At 36.5% G+C, this 17968-nt stretch overlaps 1 protein-coding gene across 3 annotated transcripts in view; it reads right to left on the bottom strand.

The window, feature by feature from the left end:
- The window catches only part of ano1b (anoctamin 1, calcium activated chloride channel b), a 44380-nt gene that overhangs the window by 16532 nt on the left and 9880 nt on the right, over nt 1-17968 (bottom strand). For all 3 annotated transcript variants that reach the window (XM_027999183.1, XM_027999163.1, XM_027999173.1), the window contains exons 4-10: nt 16539-16690; nt 12058-12112; nt 11581-11629; nt 9813-9868; nt 9370-9411; nt 6523-6587; nt 4897-5031 (exon numbers count right to left, since the gene is read on the bottom strand). In XM_027999183.1, the coding sequence (XP_027854984.1) occupies nt 4897-5031; nt 6523-6587; nt 9370-9411; nt 9813-9868; nt 11581-11629; nt 12058-12112; nt 16539-16690 (554 nt within the window). The remainder of the gene's footprint in view (nt 1-4896; nt 5032-6522; nt 6588-9369; nt 9412-9812; nt 9869-11580; nt 11630-12057; nt 12113-16538; nt 16691-17968) is intronic.

Here is a 17968-nt window from a genome sequence, read left to right as displayed (position 1 = left end):
CAAATCATGTAAGTTGCCATATACTAAACATGATCTTCATGTTGTCGTTTTATGATGAGAATACAAAGATGGCAATGTGTGGCTGTGTACTATATGCTGAGTCATATGCAAGTTTGACTTTATATCATGTGTTCATATTAATTATCCACTAGGTACAACAAATTAGATTATTGCAAAACTATAATAAATGTAAGAACTGAGAACAGACTGAACCTTTCTCCTTCCCTTTAAAGTTGGGAAATATCCTGAACCTGGTTCTGTTCTGGTACAGTTTCTTTCTCATAACTGTGATCTGGTGTAAACTTCTTGTTCCCAAATGTTTTTTTTACAACATTCTGTGACATTCTGTGATGAGAAAGGAAGGTCTGTTTTTTATTAGATTTTTTTTTTTATCATTCAGCTTCCTCTAAGTACATGTAATGTACGCCTTAGTTTGCTAAACTGGCCTGGCAGCAAGTCATAACATCCTGTAGATGATGAGGAGCAGGTATGGAGGAGGACAGATTTATCAAACCTTTTTGTCAAACATTCTTCATTTCCTCTTTTTCATTTTTTTTTATTGTCTATTAATGAGTTTTGTCTCATCACTAACTCTGTCCAGTCACAATAGAAATAACTTTGCTGATAATTCTCTTTCATTAAATTTGCACAATAAAAATAGCCAATCATCTGCTCCTCAGTGCATCTCAACTCATATTATGAAATAAAGAGCTGTGGTAATGGTGAGATTAGGGAAAATCTGAAACCAGAGGTGGTCACTAACTCTCTGATGAATATTATGATTTAGGATTGTTGTAAATAGGGAGATGGTTGGCTAACTCAAATGTGGTGTTTATATTGGTAGTTCATAGAGACACACTGAGCAAATGGCAGCTCACCATAAATGGATTGTTTTATGCTCAACAGTCCTTTGGATGTTTGACAGCTTAAAATCTGAAAATTTCATCAAGATGCCACAAATAAGATCTACCAGGCTGCAAAGCGTCTGCTACTGTTGTAGCTATGGAAGTAGAAGTTTGTGACAGGAAGACACATTTTCAAATTTCATCTGTATTTTAGAAATTGTTACATTTCAAACATTCTGCTGCTCAGACAGTTAAATTTTTTATCTTACAGGAAAGTTAAAAAGCAGTTTTAGTCTTAATTATTTGTCTTAAAGAATGAACATGTCAACTGAAAATTGGCCACAAAATGTCTTATTGGTGCATCTGTAGCTGTTGGTATGGATAAGCCCTCCTACAACTCTGGATGAAAGAAGTTCTGCTTTGGCTCAGCAAATTTAAAACAATTCCAAAGAATCCATTGTTGGTGCCAATCAGTGTTTCCAGCTTTCAAACTAAAAAGAATTAGATTTAATCAAGTTCTATGTTGGGCTTCCATTTACTCCAGCTAAATGGTTGGACTGCATCTTCCAGTATCCATCATTGATGGCCTCCAACGCTCCAACGCATGGACTGTTCTTCCAACTAGCAAGGAAGGACGAGCTGGACAAATAAGACTTGTCTTTGGAGTCAACTTCCAACAAAGACACACAGTCACAAACTGTCCCTTCTTATTCTGTTGACTGGAGAAAGGACTTCTCCAACCTTTGAAGTGTAACCTGGAGAACTTTTAAGAATTTCTTTACATGACTCTGGCTTCTACGTTCTTGAAGCTGAGACCTGGGAAACCCCCCTCCATGTCCAGTGCACCGCTAGAGTTTCCCCCAGTGTATTATAAGCCTGGCGGGCCACCAGGCTTTACTAGAACCCCCCCCCCACACACACACACACCAGGCTAAATGTTTGTTTATTTTATTTTAATACATCAGTAACAGTGACAGCAAAGATGGGTTAAGCTAGGTTTAGATATAATAAAACATTCTATATATTTTAAAAAAGGATAATGGTATTTGACATACAAAATGTACAGAAAGGCTGGTTTTATTTAGTGCACTGCTATATTTATATCTTTGTTGTTGATGTTTTAGTTCTCAAATTTCTCAATTTTTAACTTTTTTTAAACACAAAAACACTCTGGGGCGACTGGTGGACTTCCCTAGCACCCTTTCCACTGGGCTAAGCTAGTCTTCCGGGGAATCCTTGGCACTGCAGAAGTCCTTTGGGAGTCGCCTAGACAGTAGGCTGACTCACAGTTTCCACTTTTGGTCCCCAACCCAGCAAGGGAACCATCAGTTCTCCCCAGAAAGCCATCTGGCAACTGAGCTGTTTGGACCAGCCCCTGGACATCTCTTCGATGTACTTTGAGACTAATCAGCTCACAGTAAAGTTACATTCAAATCCCTTATGTCCTGTTCACACATTTAGTGTGAACAGGACATTATCCTCGAGCTTTGTTTTACAGTGTATTGATGAGAAATTTTTACTATAATGTTGAGGCTGTGATAATAACTTAGTAAAATCAGACACTGTCTTTTTGTATTTTTGGCTTAATGCTTTTCACTTATGAGTTGTTGATTGTATGCTGTGCAATTCAGACAATCTTCTCTTGTGAAAGTTGCCATGTGTTGGAGCGATGGTATCCAAGAAAGGCGTTGAATAACACGCAGAAGCAGATTTTTCTTCTCCCTCCTCTTCTCTCGCTCTCTTTTCCTCTCACACAGTCATGTAGTTGTCATACAGTAAAGAGCCCAGAAGCCACATTTTCCTTTGTCTAGTTTTAAATCTAGGCCTGGTCACATGGTCAGGTTTTTTATGGTTCTTTGTCTAAAGTAGCGGTTTCTGTCTGGGTCTGGACATCATCTCCATGTGACATCAGCCCCTCTCGCCTCTCCCCTGTTTCCTCTACCTTGACTTTCTCTCTGATGGAGTCATGTTGGTCTGTGATGAATTGTAATTTTCTGCATTGTTGTTTTCAGATATTCTACTATTGTTAATTATGAATTAATTGAAGACTTAATTAATTAGTCATGAATCAATTTTTCAGTATTCCTTTTAATTTAATCGTAATTTTCTAACTGTTTGATTTGATCGTTGTTTTTTTTTCTTTTGCTTAGTGTGGTAATGTGGCCTCGTTTTTCCTTTTGAGTTCAAGTTATGTTTTCTACATTTGTTGCTTAGGATTGTTATGTTTTGAAGTGTTTATTGTTGTGTTGCATGTTTTTGAGGTCACGTGCCACGCGCACCCGGAGACGCCCACTGCATCAGCACAGGTGTTCCGCATTCTGATTAAGCAGCGTGCAGACTGGGACTGGGATAAAATCATCGATGGTGAGACATCTAGAGAGAAGAGGCAGACGGACTTGGGCTGTTTTTGTGGAGGACGGCACGAGCAGGCTCAGGAACTAGCGACGAGAGGACGGGTTGCCAGGAAGCGCCATCCGTCGGGTTGCTGTTGGAGGCCGCGGGTTACTCGACTGGTCGCCGTTAAGAAGCGTGTGGCCGGCTGGAGGAGCCGTCGGGACCACGGTGCGGCTGAGGTTCATCAGAGGCTGGAGCTAAGCATCTATTTTATAGACTCGTTTTGACTTGTTTGACAAGGACTGGCTGCGCCTCCTCTTTCTTTTGATTTCCTGTTTTTAAAATAAATTATTGGAACTTTTATTGGTTGTTGGAACTCTGTTCACAATCCCTGCTAGTTCATATTGGGTACTCCACTCGGGTGCCACATTAGCAGTTACACATAATTGGAAAATTAAAGAAAGTAGGTGAACTGTAACACATTTAAAGGTGGTTTAACTTGGAAATGAAAGTCAACCTCCTGCCTTGAAAATTCAACTTAAATCAACAATAAAATTGTATTGGTTTTAAATTAAAGGTCATGAAGTTGATTTAGCAACAGGAGAAGAGTTGTCCAAACATTGTTTTTAAGCTCATTAATCTTGAATTGTTTGTTTTAACTTAATTCTGCAATTTAAACCAAAAAATTATTTCACAATGTGCCAGAAAAAACTGTCCTCACTTAGTTGGACAGTACACATTTCTCTGTTATCTTTCTCACAATATTAATTAAATTGTCTTTTCAAATTGCATGAACAAAATTTCTGACTTGATATTAAATATTGTAAACCATCACAATGATTTCTGCTCAAAAACACTTGGTGTTTACAGGACATTAATCTCAACGTTTGCAAACTGTGGCACAAAAGTCAGATCAATGTAACACACTTCCATCTCACTCATGGTGCAACACAGGATGCAAAATTATGCCGCTAAGCACTCTGGGAAATAGTTCACACTCCTGTCTTTTTCTTCTTTTGCTAACCTAAAACCTCTAGTTCATTAAACTCTTTGCAGTTTGACAAAATTAATTTATAAAAGTTAACACGACTTACAAGTTTATTTTTCACAAACACACACATTTCAAAAACTTGCTAAATTTATTTGACTAAAGAGTAGAAGATAGAAGATACAACTAAATGCAGCTCAAATGTTTTACAGTGTATTGATGGAACATTTTTACTATAACGTTGAGCTATTTTGTTAATAAAGTGTGTGTGATCATTTTGATGTCTATGTGAGGAGTATCTGCTCATCTGGTAGAGGTGAATTCATTCTGGGATGAGACTGGCATGTTTGGATAATCATCCCATTCAACTATGGAAACCCAAACTTTATTAATTTCATTAATAAGGAATTATTAATTTTAATTATTAATAATTACACAAGCAAAAGATTGATTCCCAACAACTAACACTAACTTGGCACTGAAACCAGTTTGGTGGTGGTAAAGCAGCAGGGCAGGTGGCAGCCTTGCCTCAGCTCTCATGAACAAGACGTCATCAAAAGGTTAGAAATTATCATTCCAAAGATTATTTTTCAAGATGTCAGCAGCAACTTCCTTCCACTACATTCATGATCAAACTGTCTCCCATACCATACTATATGTGACCTTCTAACACATATCCCTTCATTGTGTAATTCTTTATCAACACATTTACAGTGTGTTTGAGCTTACCTTGGTATATTGTCATCAACTGTTGCACATCCATAGAGAAACACAATGACCCCCACTAGTGACGCAGGAATAAGCATCTGGGTATACAGGCCCAACCAGGCAAAGTAAAGGCCAATCTTCTCACCAAAATATTTCCTACATGACAGAAAGTAGAAACAATTATATTTAGTGACTTTATACATATTTCTGTATTTGCTCATTAAAAATATAATAGTGGGGGTTGCATTACAACAGTTGAACACAATCCTCATTGGGCCATGTTTTGTTTCCAGAGACCTCAAACGTCAATAATAACAACAATCAAAAAAGTCAACAAATGTAAATGTAACCACCCCCACTAAGACCAACTCTACTCAGGGTGTTTTGAGTTATTTACAGATTTTGAAAGTGTGTTTTCTAAGCTTTACAATGGTAGGAAACACATGGAAATCAAAAAAGTTCTTTTTTACAACTGCTCTGTGCACTAATAACATTTTAGGTCTACTACTAATTGAGAAGCATTGTTTGCCAAAGACAAACATTTTCTTTCAACCAGTAGGTAGTTTAACATAAATAATTTATTTTAGGTGATAAGATGCAGTTAGTCAGCATGGGGCACAGCGCTGCTCACCGCCTTGTCAGCGTCATATCGCACTCAGCACAGCCACAGATCTAGATCTGCATGTCAGTCACATGCTATGTCTCATAAAAATGTTGAAAAGTAAAAGTTCTGCAACTGATCCTGAGAATCTATCCACCAATATCTTCAGATTTTCTTTTGAGTGACACAGATTTAAGCTATTTTATCCATTATTATTTTTAAAACTCTTTGGTAAGCTAACTTTATGCGTCTCACCTTCATCCCACATCACAGCATGCAGTACCTTGTCTACATGTAGTACCCTGCGGACCACCAGTGGTTCGGGGGACCACTGGTGGTCCCTAACAATAAATTGTACTTTATTTTCAATTGTTCTCAATGATAAAAATAAGATTTTTAAGTGAAATGGTCCTTAGGGAACTTCTATCTGTGCTAATATCAGAGAGAGTTCTGTTCTGCTGTTCTGTGAGACGGAAGCTCAGAAGCTTTGAAACTGCAGCTCCTAGGAGAAGTTTCATTGTCGAAGGTGCTGGTTGGTTGGCCCAACCGTTTTGCACAGGTCAATTGTTGCCATGGGAGATGAAAGTATTTCTCTAACAGCAATGAAAAAGATCAAGGCAACACTCCAGATATGTTTTTGATAAAGGATTAACATTATAACATAATGTACAGCTCAAAAACGTTGATTTTACTTTTGAAGTAAACAAAGTAATAATCCAGGAATGATTTCAAGCTGACTTACCTAACATTGACTGAAACTGTTACAAAAATGAATAATCTATAAGGATTAACATATGTTTTGTGACAAAATTATGATCTACACAATGTCAGATGACCCAAATTGAAGAGACGCTGTTCAACAGAGATATAGTGGACAGCTGATGTTAAATGCTTCTTTCTTCTTTCTTGATTGTTGTTTCCTTTACCCTTATAATATAAAATATCTTTGACCAATAACTGTGTTTGTATACAATACATAATCTGCCCTATACAGTCAAATCCCAGTGCAGTAGCAAAAAAAACTGAAAAAGAAAATGTTTGCTTACCGAACAAGTCCAATGGGCTGGTACTTATAAAAGACACTGTAGTTTGCCCACTCCTCGTACAAAAGCTGTTGAGATATTACAATAATTAGTTGTGTTATTGTAACATTTTTGTCAGGCTTTTTTCTCATTCTGTTTGTCACAAATGTATAACTGTCTTCTCCATTATGGTTAATTTTTATATTGTCTGTGAAAAAATAACCACTCCAGACTTCTGTGCAAATAAGTCTGATTTATTCAGTGGGAGACTCAAACACCTTTTCTCACAAAAATGAAAGTTTCTGACACATTTCGTATTCTGATCTATCCAATAGATACTTTTTTGTTATGTACAGTGGTGTATCTAAAATCTTGTGCCATATTAGACTAAATAAGAGGAAATAAAGCACATTTTTGATCAAAATTTTTGAATTATGCACGTTAATTGTGATTTTTCCTATTTCTCTAATGCATATTCAGAGGAATAAAGGCTATTGAATTCAAAGTTGTAATGTAGGGTGTGTTACTTTTGCCTTGAAGTCATGTGTTTTTCATACCATCCAGAATATTTGTTCAGTGCAGTTTGAGTGACTTTAAATGGACAAACAGTGTGTGTCTGGTAAACAGTTTAGGAAGTGGAGGAGAGTTCATTTAATTCAATTCAATTCAGTTTTTATATTGAATTGTTGTTGCGCCAAAACACAACAAATGTAGTCTCGAGGAACTTTGCAAAAAAAAAAAGATTTTAATTTAATCGTACATACATTCCAACTGATCCTAGTTATCAAACAGTTTATTAAGACCAATTAATTATTCAAAGTAGTCTAAAACATTTGTATCTAAGGAAACCCAGCAGGATGCATCGAGTCATTGGCTTGCAGCATTCATGCCTCCTGGATGAGCATGTAGCGGCAGCATATCATTTGGGACGGCTTCATTTTGAATTGTGGTTCCTATGAGTAGAAAATCAATGTTAGAAATTTGTTCACTTCCTATACTGACTCTTATGGCATTAAAATGCGAGGCACATAGTAGTGCAATCAGAGTAAAACAAATACATTTTCTGCATAAGCAGTAATACAATAACAAAATGTTAATAAAAGCCTGTTTTTTATTTTAATTGTATTTTAGGACACTGACTGTGGCATTGTGTAACACAGCCTTCTTAGAGGCTTGTTGCATATAGTGGAACAATTTTCTGTTGACTAACCTGTTCAACCAGGTTAGTCAACTAGATTCAGGAACATAAAGATGCTAGAACCAATACAGCAAACCAGACAATTCTTTATTATTATTTATATATATTTTTAAAACTCTTTATGAAGCAAAGTGCCATATTAGACAATGAAGATCTGACAAAGACAAAGTCAGCCATCTACAGCAGAGGGCCAAGTCAATAAAACCCCAACCAACCCTGTTCACACTGCACCAAGATATGTGATTCTAGAATTGGCCAATCATCTACCTGAATACTTAAAAGTACAAAGAAGAAAGGCAGACATACTCAACAGCATGTGACCACCTACCTAGTCTAATTGTCTTTATTGTGAAACCTCTCAGTTGCTCCAACACTAACGCTCCTGAAAATCCACTTTACATCTGGAAACGTTTTCTTATTCCACAGGAAACTTCTCAGTGTGTGTGTTTAAAGGGAGCAGTATTAGTGATATTTTATAGCATAATCAAGTAACTGGTTGCTTCAGTTGTTATAAAAAAATGCTATACACAGAAAATATGACTTAAAAGGATTTTGATTTTGTAATTTAACACCTTGAAATTGGGCTTCTGTCTCTCTTAAAAATTCCTGCTCTTTCTGACACTTGCCCTTTAGGATGTCATCAAAATTACTCCTCTATTAACCCTTAGTGTTTTTACTAGTTATGCACTGAGAAGTAGCTCCTATAATAAGCTCAATAGATGTGCAGTTCCACCAGGTGTTTGCTATTTGCTGCTGGCTAGTCTGAAGGAGCTGAAGGAGGGCTGCTCTTTGAGGTCAAAGCTCAGAAGCTTGGCGCTTGGAATCTGCAGCTTCCAGAAAGAGCTGCTTCTCGAAGTGGCATTTGGGCCACCCAGGGGCTTTGCACAGCTGTATGATTGCCATGGGAGATGAAATGATTTCTCAAATATGCATGAAAGAAACAAAGCAACATTCCATGTATGTTTTTGATGAGGAAATAACATGATAACATAATGTAAAGCTCAAAAAGCCTAAGGGGGCAGTATTTTACAAAATACAAAATAGCTGGCTGAGCATTAGCAGGGATCTCTGTCTCACTCTCTCTTTCTACAGCTCTGCCTAAGTCTCCCTCTCTCTTGCTTTGTGTTGGATGGTTTAATTACTCCTCTGCCTTCTCTAACTCTAATTGTGCTGTGCAGCAATGCTGTTCAGTTATTATTGATAAGTGGTGATAGACACATTTTTATGCAGCATACTATATTTGGTGCCCTTCTGAAAATCTAATCTAATGTTTAAGATATTGTTGTCATGAATTGGTGGATGAGGCAGATGCTTGAGACTCAGGTTGAAATGAGAAGATGATGGTTTAATGGTGATAATCCAGAAAGTAACACAGTCCAAAAACAAAGTCCACAAAACCTGGCAGCACAACTGAGCGGAAGCCTGGGCTCAACGTCGGTAGCGACAGGATAACCGAGGGACATAAAGACAGACTGGTGCGACAACAACGCAGAACTGACAAGGATCCGACGAGGAACATAGGTGGGGTTAAATACACAGGGAGTAATCACAGAAACGAGACACACCAGAGAACAATCAAGGGGAGGACAGGACAACGAAGAGACTCAAGGACACAGAAAACAATAAATAAATACACAGAAAAACTCGGAACATGACAGTTGTAACATTCTTACCTTTCTGTCATTGGGTTCTGCACTCTCCTCCTCAATGGCTCCCTAGGAAAATATGGCATAGTTATTTCACTGACTTCAGGCAGCAAAGCAGTACCTAACCATCTCAGATGTCAGGATTTGAATTAAAAACTGTTTGCTAAAGTCACTCTGCTACAGCTGATGTCTTTTATTGACTACAAAAGCTTAGCTTTTTAAAAACAAATTCAAAGAATACAAGGAAAAGGATAACTGGGATACACATGACTAACAAGCTGGTAATCTTTCTAAAATAAAGAGTTTAAGTTTATTCATTGTAATTTGGGATCACAGTAGACAAATATTTGCTTCTGCTATGTCCTCTATAAGAATATACCCAAGCTGAAGAACTTGTGCTAATTTCCATAACTGTGAGACCTATGAATTGAAATCCAAATGAAAAGCTTTTCTATATTTGCACTGCTTACATCATGAAGAGGATAGGCTGCTGAATAAACCCCACTACCAAGGAGACTGGTGATCCCTGACAGGCAAAAACAAAGAACAAAGTCATCTCAAGGTAGATACTCAAGACCACATGAAAAGAGAACCAAATGTTTATTACCTTCATTTTTCCCTAATCTCTTTCTAAAAAGGGATTTTTTTTTTTATTACAACAGCAATCACTTAGCCTGAGACTGTTGACATGAATTGCATTTTGCCTAGTCTCCTTATTATTGAATCATCAACTCTGAATTGTGTGTGCCATCTGTTCTTGATTATTTTCAGATGAGGTAATAATATTTAACATTTTGAGATGCTGTAGATGTCAGACAGGTTCTCTTTAAGTTATTTCTTGATTTTACAATCAGACAGTAATCATACCTGTATGTTGCTAGTAAACTAAACCAGAAAAATGTGATTTGTCACATTTCAAGTTAAGTTAATATGGGGTAGGTTGCTATTGAATGTTGCGTCCTGTCTGAGTATGTCTGTGAGGATGAATACAGGTCATTTTTAACGTGTTGGCGATATTCAGTGGAGCACAGCAGACAGAACGGATCAGGAGAAGAACACTGCAGACATGTCAGAACATCAATCATCTCCTGAGACCAACATGGTACACAACATTTTAATATAATTTATTCAGTTTCCTATTATGGTTTAAGTAGACAATTATGGTTTGATTGTTTACAATGTTGAGTTTGAATGATACTTTATCTAATATATAACAGTATTAGCCAAACTAATATAAGTAATCATTTAAATAAAAATCTAACTAATTGGTAAACGGTAAATAAATGTTGTGCGGAAATAGTCATTCATTTCACTACATTAAATTTCTTTTTAGTACTTTCTGTGTATGTGTGTGTGTGGTTTTTTTAAGAAGTGATTATATATTTTATGAACACAATATTCAGTGATTATTAAATAAATGTATTATTTCATTATTGTGGTTTACCAGTTTGGATAACCTGACTTATATCAAGCTTTTAGAATAAAGAAAAATTATGCTAACCGAAAATGCGGCAGACAAACCTGCAGTTTCAGGGATCAACAAGGGAACTGAGGATATAATACTAAATACATTTATTATGTTAATATTCACTGGGAACTTTTTAACCTTCACTATTTTACTTTAAGAATTAATTAAAATTATGGTGCTGCACTTTTAGCTTTAGAATTATTGAGATTGGATTACACTTTACATCTGCTGCATCAGGGGTCTGCAACCTGTAGCTCTGGAGATACAAGAGGCTCTTTGGCTCACTTAACGTATCAAATGATGAAATATTGCCCTGATTTTTTGTTTCATTCTTTTTTTAAGTGCCCCCCATAAAAAAGCCTGACCACTCTTTCCCTTGTGGTAAATTTGGACTGCAACCAGCCTCATAACCTAACTCCTTATTTGTGTAGATTTTTGGAATTAGTCTTTAAAATACCAGAATTTGCACATAGCTTTATATTTTTAGCAGTCTGATGACATGAATGTAAAACATTAAATCAAGTACTGTATAAACCTGTTGAGGATACCCCACTGTACTGTGAATGTACTGTGAATGATTGCTCTATTGTTGTTTCTTTTGTTTGGAAAAAAAAAACACGCATAAAATAATACGACTGCTGCGGGATGATGATGGGCAGTTTACAGTTTATAAACACTTTATATTAAATAATTGCATGAAAGAAAACGTAGAAAAATGTTGGCCATGATAAAAGAGTATTGTGAAGCAGAATAGAATGGTTTGGACTCACCCATGCTGAATTTAGCCTTGCATTTGGTTCTTTTTAATATTTCAAATACCTAACATGGAGTCAAACAAAGTTATAAAAGAAGAGCATTAAAAGCAGTAACACAGTAACACACAGTTACAAACTGTCAGGGCTTTAATGTAAAAACAGTAAAGGACTTATTATATTCAGAACCTTTGCCAGAATTTTTCAAAGTATTATCATATTAAAGAATATGATTTTATGCTGCAGGCTGATAAAAAGTTAAGCTTTTGATACATTTATGACAATTTCTGTTTTAGCTCATCTTTGAAAACCAATTAAGGTTAAAATGATTTAGTTGGGTCCCCCATGTGACTAATAGCTTCATCATTTATTATTATTCATAATTATCAGCTTTACTAACCTCTCTTTCTGCTTCATACTGTATAGTTCATAGTATGTAAAACAAACATGTTTCTTGAAGAACAGTCAAGTGTAAAATTGTTGCTGGGGACTTACTATGGAACTCCTGGTTTTGCTGTCAAAGAAGTTATCTTTGTCTGAGAGGTCAAACCTGTCAACATGAAAAAAATATCACTTTGTCTTTGGCACAAATAATTAATACAGTTACAAATACAAATATCCACTTTTATCTTTTAAATAGCATAACAGCTACCAGGCTGTGATATAAGTAATTAAACAGCTGAGTTTGCAGTAAAAATGTTCAAACTTGTTGCACACAACTGAGACCTGACAACAACTCTTCTGCTTAAGTCAGATTTTAAAACATTTAACTTATTTAGTGCTATTTTCATTTTTTATTAAATGTACAGAAGCAATATTTCGTAAAGACAACACTTATCTAAAAAAAAAGATAACACCAACATAATAATGACACCAACTCTGCTCTGGACATAGTACATAACTGTGTTTTTGTCTTTAGCTGGCAGTATTTTATCCTTGGGATCACAGTGCTCTGTGTTTATCGTCTTTGTTGCCTTGATGTCAAGATCCATCCCATAGTAACCCTTATTGAATAAAGACGCCTCTGCAATTGTGGCTTTGCATAGTAATACACACATTGATAAAAAAAAGTGTTGCCCTTACCAATGGTTTTATCCTTATCCTTGTTTTAAAACGCAAACCTGTATGTCGGATCTGTGTGACTAGCTGTGAACCTTCCACTGACGTCTTCACTGTTACTGAATCAGCTTTCTGCTACAGACAAGCATAACTAATGACAAGCTCACTACAAACACTTTTCTCTGTCCCTTTTAAGATGAAGACACATTGGTTTGCACTAGTTGCCTTCAGTTGGCAGGAAGAGTACAATGTAATAATTAAAAAAACTCTCTATGGTAATATACCGGCAGCTATGGTTGCCAGGATTTTATCATGTATGGTAAAATGAGTGGGTAGCAAAATATGGTAAAATACTGTATTTAGTAAAATATGGTAATATACGAGCAGCTGCGGTTGCCGTAGTAAATAAAGCCGTACTGCATTACAGTGTAATATTTTGACAATCGTCACTTTAACAGTTCAGAACTGTGTTTCTGACAACTTACAATAAAATCAACATATATACCATAAACATAATTAGTCTACCAAGTGAAAGACACAGCAGAATTGTGTGACACATTATAGCATTTTATTATAAAAATCAACTTTACAGTAAATTACCGGCAGCTGTAGCTGCCAGAATTTTACAATAAACGTTACTGCACAACATATAAAGAAATGTAGTTTGTCAGCATTTCAACATGGAAAATTATAAGTACAAAGTAAACAAAAATACAGACTACGATTAATCCACTTGAAGAAACAACTTCTATTTAAACATTCAGTTAAAAAATGAACCGATTCAGTGTCTTGTCTACATCTTCACAATACTTCCTTACTAAGATCTTAAAAAACAGCATGAATCCATCAGTGATAATCCATGGTGAAAGAAATCCATGTGACAAAGGAACTCTTGCTCTAAGTTGGTCAAGAGTAACAAGTCAGTGAAGTTGGCTAACTTTTGGCAACAATCTGCTGAGGAGGGTGGCCTACATGCACATGGTCTTCCAGTCACTGCTGCAAGATCCTCTCTACAGTTGGAAAGTAGAAACAGAGCAAAAGTTAGAAAGATGCACTGCATGAACATCATATAGACTCAGCATTCGTTTAAGTGTTTGTTTCACCCTTGCTGAATTGTACACATGCATACATGGAGACTGGAACTGAAACAGGCAGTGCTGTCATTTCTGATTGAAAATTTAGAAGTTCATGAACAAACTATTTTATGTTTACTGGCATGATTTTCTCTGCAACCAGACCACAAAACAAAACAAAACAAAAAAAACAATCAACATCAGATCAAGGCCTGTTTTTTTTTTTCAAGGAATTTTCTATCTTCATCCTTCCATCCTCCCTTTTGGGAGAAACATTTTTCTCTTTACCACTTTTCATTTTTGACCACTCATTCAGGACAGATGACACAAGACAAACTCAATGCAGAAAGAGTCTGGTCTAATACCACTGTCCAACAACAACATAAAAAATACCAAAAAAATTCAAAAACAAAGGGCTGATTATTTAAAAACAGCCCTTATTTGGTGAGTATATCACCATCAATTGCTTAGGTTTGAGCTTTATATCGTGTTATAATTCCACATTCATGATGTGTCATTCCCTCAACAAAACATATTTGAAACATCCTCAAATCTCCGTGGCAACCATGCAGTGGTGGCCAAATGCTTCCTCATGCAATGTGCTGCCCATTTACACAAAGTTCTGTCTTGGACCTGCAGTCCAAAGCTGAGTTCCTGCCCCACAGAGCACAATCAGACTAGCAGCAGCAGTAATCAACCACCTACAGCAGTACAGACAGTCAACCTTAAATATGTCTGTCAAATCTGGGTCCGTTACATCCATCTGAGATAGTAGGCCCTGAGCTTTAGGTGGCTCTTCACAAATAAAACTGAAATATAAACACTAAAAATGTGGAAAAGCCTCGCCCACATCAGGAACACTGAAATAGAGGTAAATGTAAGGATTTCTAAAGACGTTTCCTTGGTGCCTGGAGCCGTTTCTGCCACGTCTGGATTCCATCCCATAATAATGCTGCATTTTATGAAGGATTATCTACTTCCACATATTACTAAAGCACCGAAACAAAAGGTAAAGTGTCCTTCACAGTTTTAATTTGAATGCATGAATATTTCACACTCAGTAATTCAAATGAATGAGCAAACCAAACTTGAAATAGCTGCTTATGCCATTAACAATAATTAAACATATGCTGTCTAAAGCAGACCTGAAATAGTATTAGAAGCATCTAAATATATCTACATTTAATAACTGCTCTTTTTTTTTAATGATACCTAGGCTCTGCAGTCATTTCTACAGAAACGTTAATGAAAGTGTTGCATTTGAGAAAAAATAGCATTAAATACTCCATATAGCAAAAATGTCTCTCTCCTATCAGCTGCAATGCATGCAAAATAAACAGTATGGTTTACAGAAATTACAGGGAAACATTTCTTTATCAGTTGCCAAAAGTTAGCCAACTTCAATGAAAACTGTGAAAGGTGCTTACCTGGGATGCAGAAATGTGTTGCTCTTCTTCTCCCCCGAATGTACAGAAATAGTCTTTGAAATTAAGTGTCTGTTGTCTCCATTCAGCTCAACCATTAGCTAGTGCCTGCTAGTTAGCACATTTAGCTAGAACTTGTGCACTTGAACTGACAATACTGGGGTGAGTTCAGGAAGCCCAGAGCCACTGCTCAACGGCAGGATTGCAGAGTTAAATATAATGAGCAACAGCAGATTTGCTGGTGATGCTGCAGGATCAAGCAGAAGTACAACCTGGAGAACTCTGTGATTACATGACAAATTACAGTAAATGCATTAACTGTACACCCTGCTGTTTCACATAATGCCACCATGAAAAGCTGTACTTGCCTCGCTGCTCTAAGGCTTAGGGGAACTTCCTCTTTGGCTTCTACAATACATTGTAAGCAGTAGAGCCTAACATGCAGCTGTCTCAATGTATGATAAATGTTAGTATAACATGGCATATAATCCCAAATGCATCATTTAACAATAGACTCTCATAAATGATTGTGGCGTCGGCTGGATGGATTGCCAGTTTGACTCCTGGACAGCCTGTGAGGGTTCATTATAAATTAAATTGATTATTTAAAAGAAACCAAAATATTATACCAGTGTTCTAATCTCTGTAAAAATGACTTTTGCAGTCTGGTTTATAGTTTTACATTATAGATATAAAAATCAGCAAAATTTGTAATTTTGGCCCATTAGTACCCTTAATTTAAAGGTAATTAACTACTGGCAATAGTATGGTACTTTTCTATGGATTTTTACAATTTCTAAAATTTTCACAATAAATTTCTGTTTTTCCTATATTTCATAACTGTAAAAACTATGTGAAATTTATGCTTTGGTAATATGGTAATATAATGCTTTCAATGTTGCAGCCTGTAACTGTAGGGATTTCAAAATTTTTTACTGTCAATTTTGCAAATTTTTTTACAGTGCACAACCATCTGTTTGTCAGGATCCTGGCTTGTGTGTGTGCTCCTGTGGTATTTGATCTCCTTCCACAGCTGATCTCTGTTGGAGATGTTAGACCTGTTGGTAATCTGCCAATGGTTTGCCTGATGCTCAGTCTTTTTAGTGGTCCAAGCCACAAAAACGTCTGAGCTCTCAGCTCTAGAGTTTGTCATTTTATGTTTCTAGTCAACCTACCTCAATGTACCTCTTGCTCTCTCTGTGCCTCCCTGTTTGTTTTCAAACCAACTGCCGACATTTTGACCTCAATTTAATGGATCACTCACTGACCATCAATCACTCCACGGTTGTCTCCGTCCTTCCGTCATTGTCAGCTGCCACCTGCCTACCTGTCCACTCTCCAACTCCCCTCTGACAATAATCATGAGTCTTCACTGAAGAATAGCCCTCTTTTAGAGAACTAGATATCAAGATGGACTTACAGGTGTTGCTTTTCCCTGGAGAACGAGTGTGACAGGTGCTTGATGTTCTTGGAATGATGTTCCTCAACATTAGGGTGCAATGGTTCCAGCACTTTATTGACCAGGGAGCTGATTTTCTTCATGAAATTGCTTGATTGTTTGACCTCATAGACCTAGAAAGCCAGACGAACCACACACCTCAGTCAGTGTTACATTGCTGCACTAAACACTGTTTCCCAAGTACAAATACTTACCATATCAACCTAATAAGCCCAAATAGTTTCTGTTTGTCATCATGTAACATCTTACTTACCGTAATTTTCATTCTTTTACACAACAGAAAATATCTGCCTATATCTGTGTCAGTAAATATCTGCCAAAATGAACTTGAACAGCTAAAGATACCTCATGAATTATTTTGTTCAGTCCCATTTTAAATTTGAATTTTGTCGTGTTTTGTTGCCCAAAGACAATAACAAAATTGTGATTCTGATTTTAAAAAGGGTGAAAGTTCTGGTAAATTATGTTTGCTAAATTAGTCCCAATCTTGGCTGTTCCCAATTTAATCAATCAATCAAATTTTATTTGTATAGCACATTTCAGCAGCAAGGCATTTCAAAGTGCTTTACATCATTGCAAACAGCACATAAAAAATATCCAGTGTTTTTCTTAGGTTCATTTCTGTGACCTCAGATATTATTCCTGGGTGAGAAAAAAGCTGGGGCATAACACATCAGTAGCATACACTGTCAGGATGTGCAGAGTTTGTTAATTTGGAATTACAAGGACCTAGATTACAGGTTTATCAATTATTTTCAAACAGTCCACAAAGTATTTAATGGAATGAACACAAAGTCCTACTTCATCACAGTAAATATTTTATTAATGTAGTTTGCAGCATAAACAAATGCATATGGTTCAAGATTTTTTTGTGCTAATGAAAAAAAGTCTCATCATCTCATCCTTGAAGGGCAACTTCCTCTAAAAAGGGATAAATCCACATAACAGACATCCTTCAGAAAAGCGCTATTTTAAATTCATGTAAGATCACGACCTAGAGTAGCAATACTTAATTCTAAATTATCACCTGAAGAACATTTCCAGAATTAAAGGACTAATGTCTCAGCAAGATCTAGAGAAGCTCATCCATGAGTTTATCATTAGTTGCATTGATATCAAGGTAGGTTTACAGTGTCTTACAGATCTGCCTAACAAAACCAATCCTCCACCTGGAGCTGATCCCAAACACTGCTGCTAGTGTTCTGACTAAAACCAGGAAGAAAGAGCACATCACCCAGTTCTAAAGTCCTTCCACTGACAGAATAGACTTTAAAATACTGTTGATAGTTTATAAATCACTGAACAGTTTAGCACCACAATACATTAAAGATCTGCTATTGTTAGATCAACCTTCAAGAGCTCTCAGATCTTCTGGTTCTGTTCTGCTCTAC

Source organism: Xiphophorus couchianus, chromosome 2 (assembly GCF_001444195.1).
Source record: "Xiphophorus couchianus chromosome 2, X_couchianus-1.0, whole genome shotgun sequence".
Classification (NCBI taxonomy): domain Eukaryota; kingdom Metazoa; phylum Chordata; class Actinopteri; order Cyprinodontiformes; family Poeciliidae; genus Xiphophorus; species Xiphophorus couchianus.
This window is presented reverse-complemented; position numbering and strand designations above follow the sequence as displayed.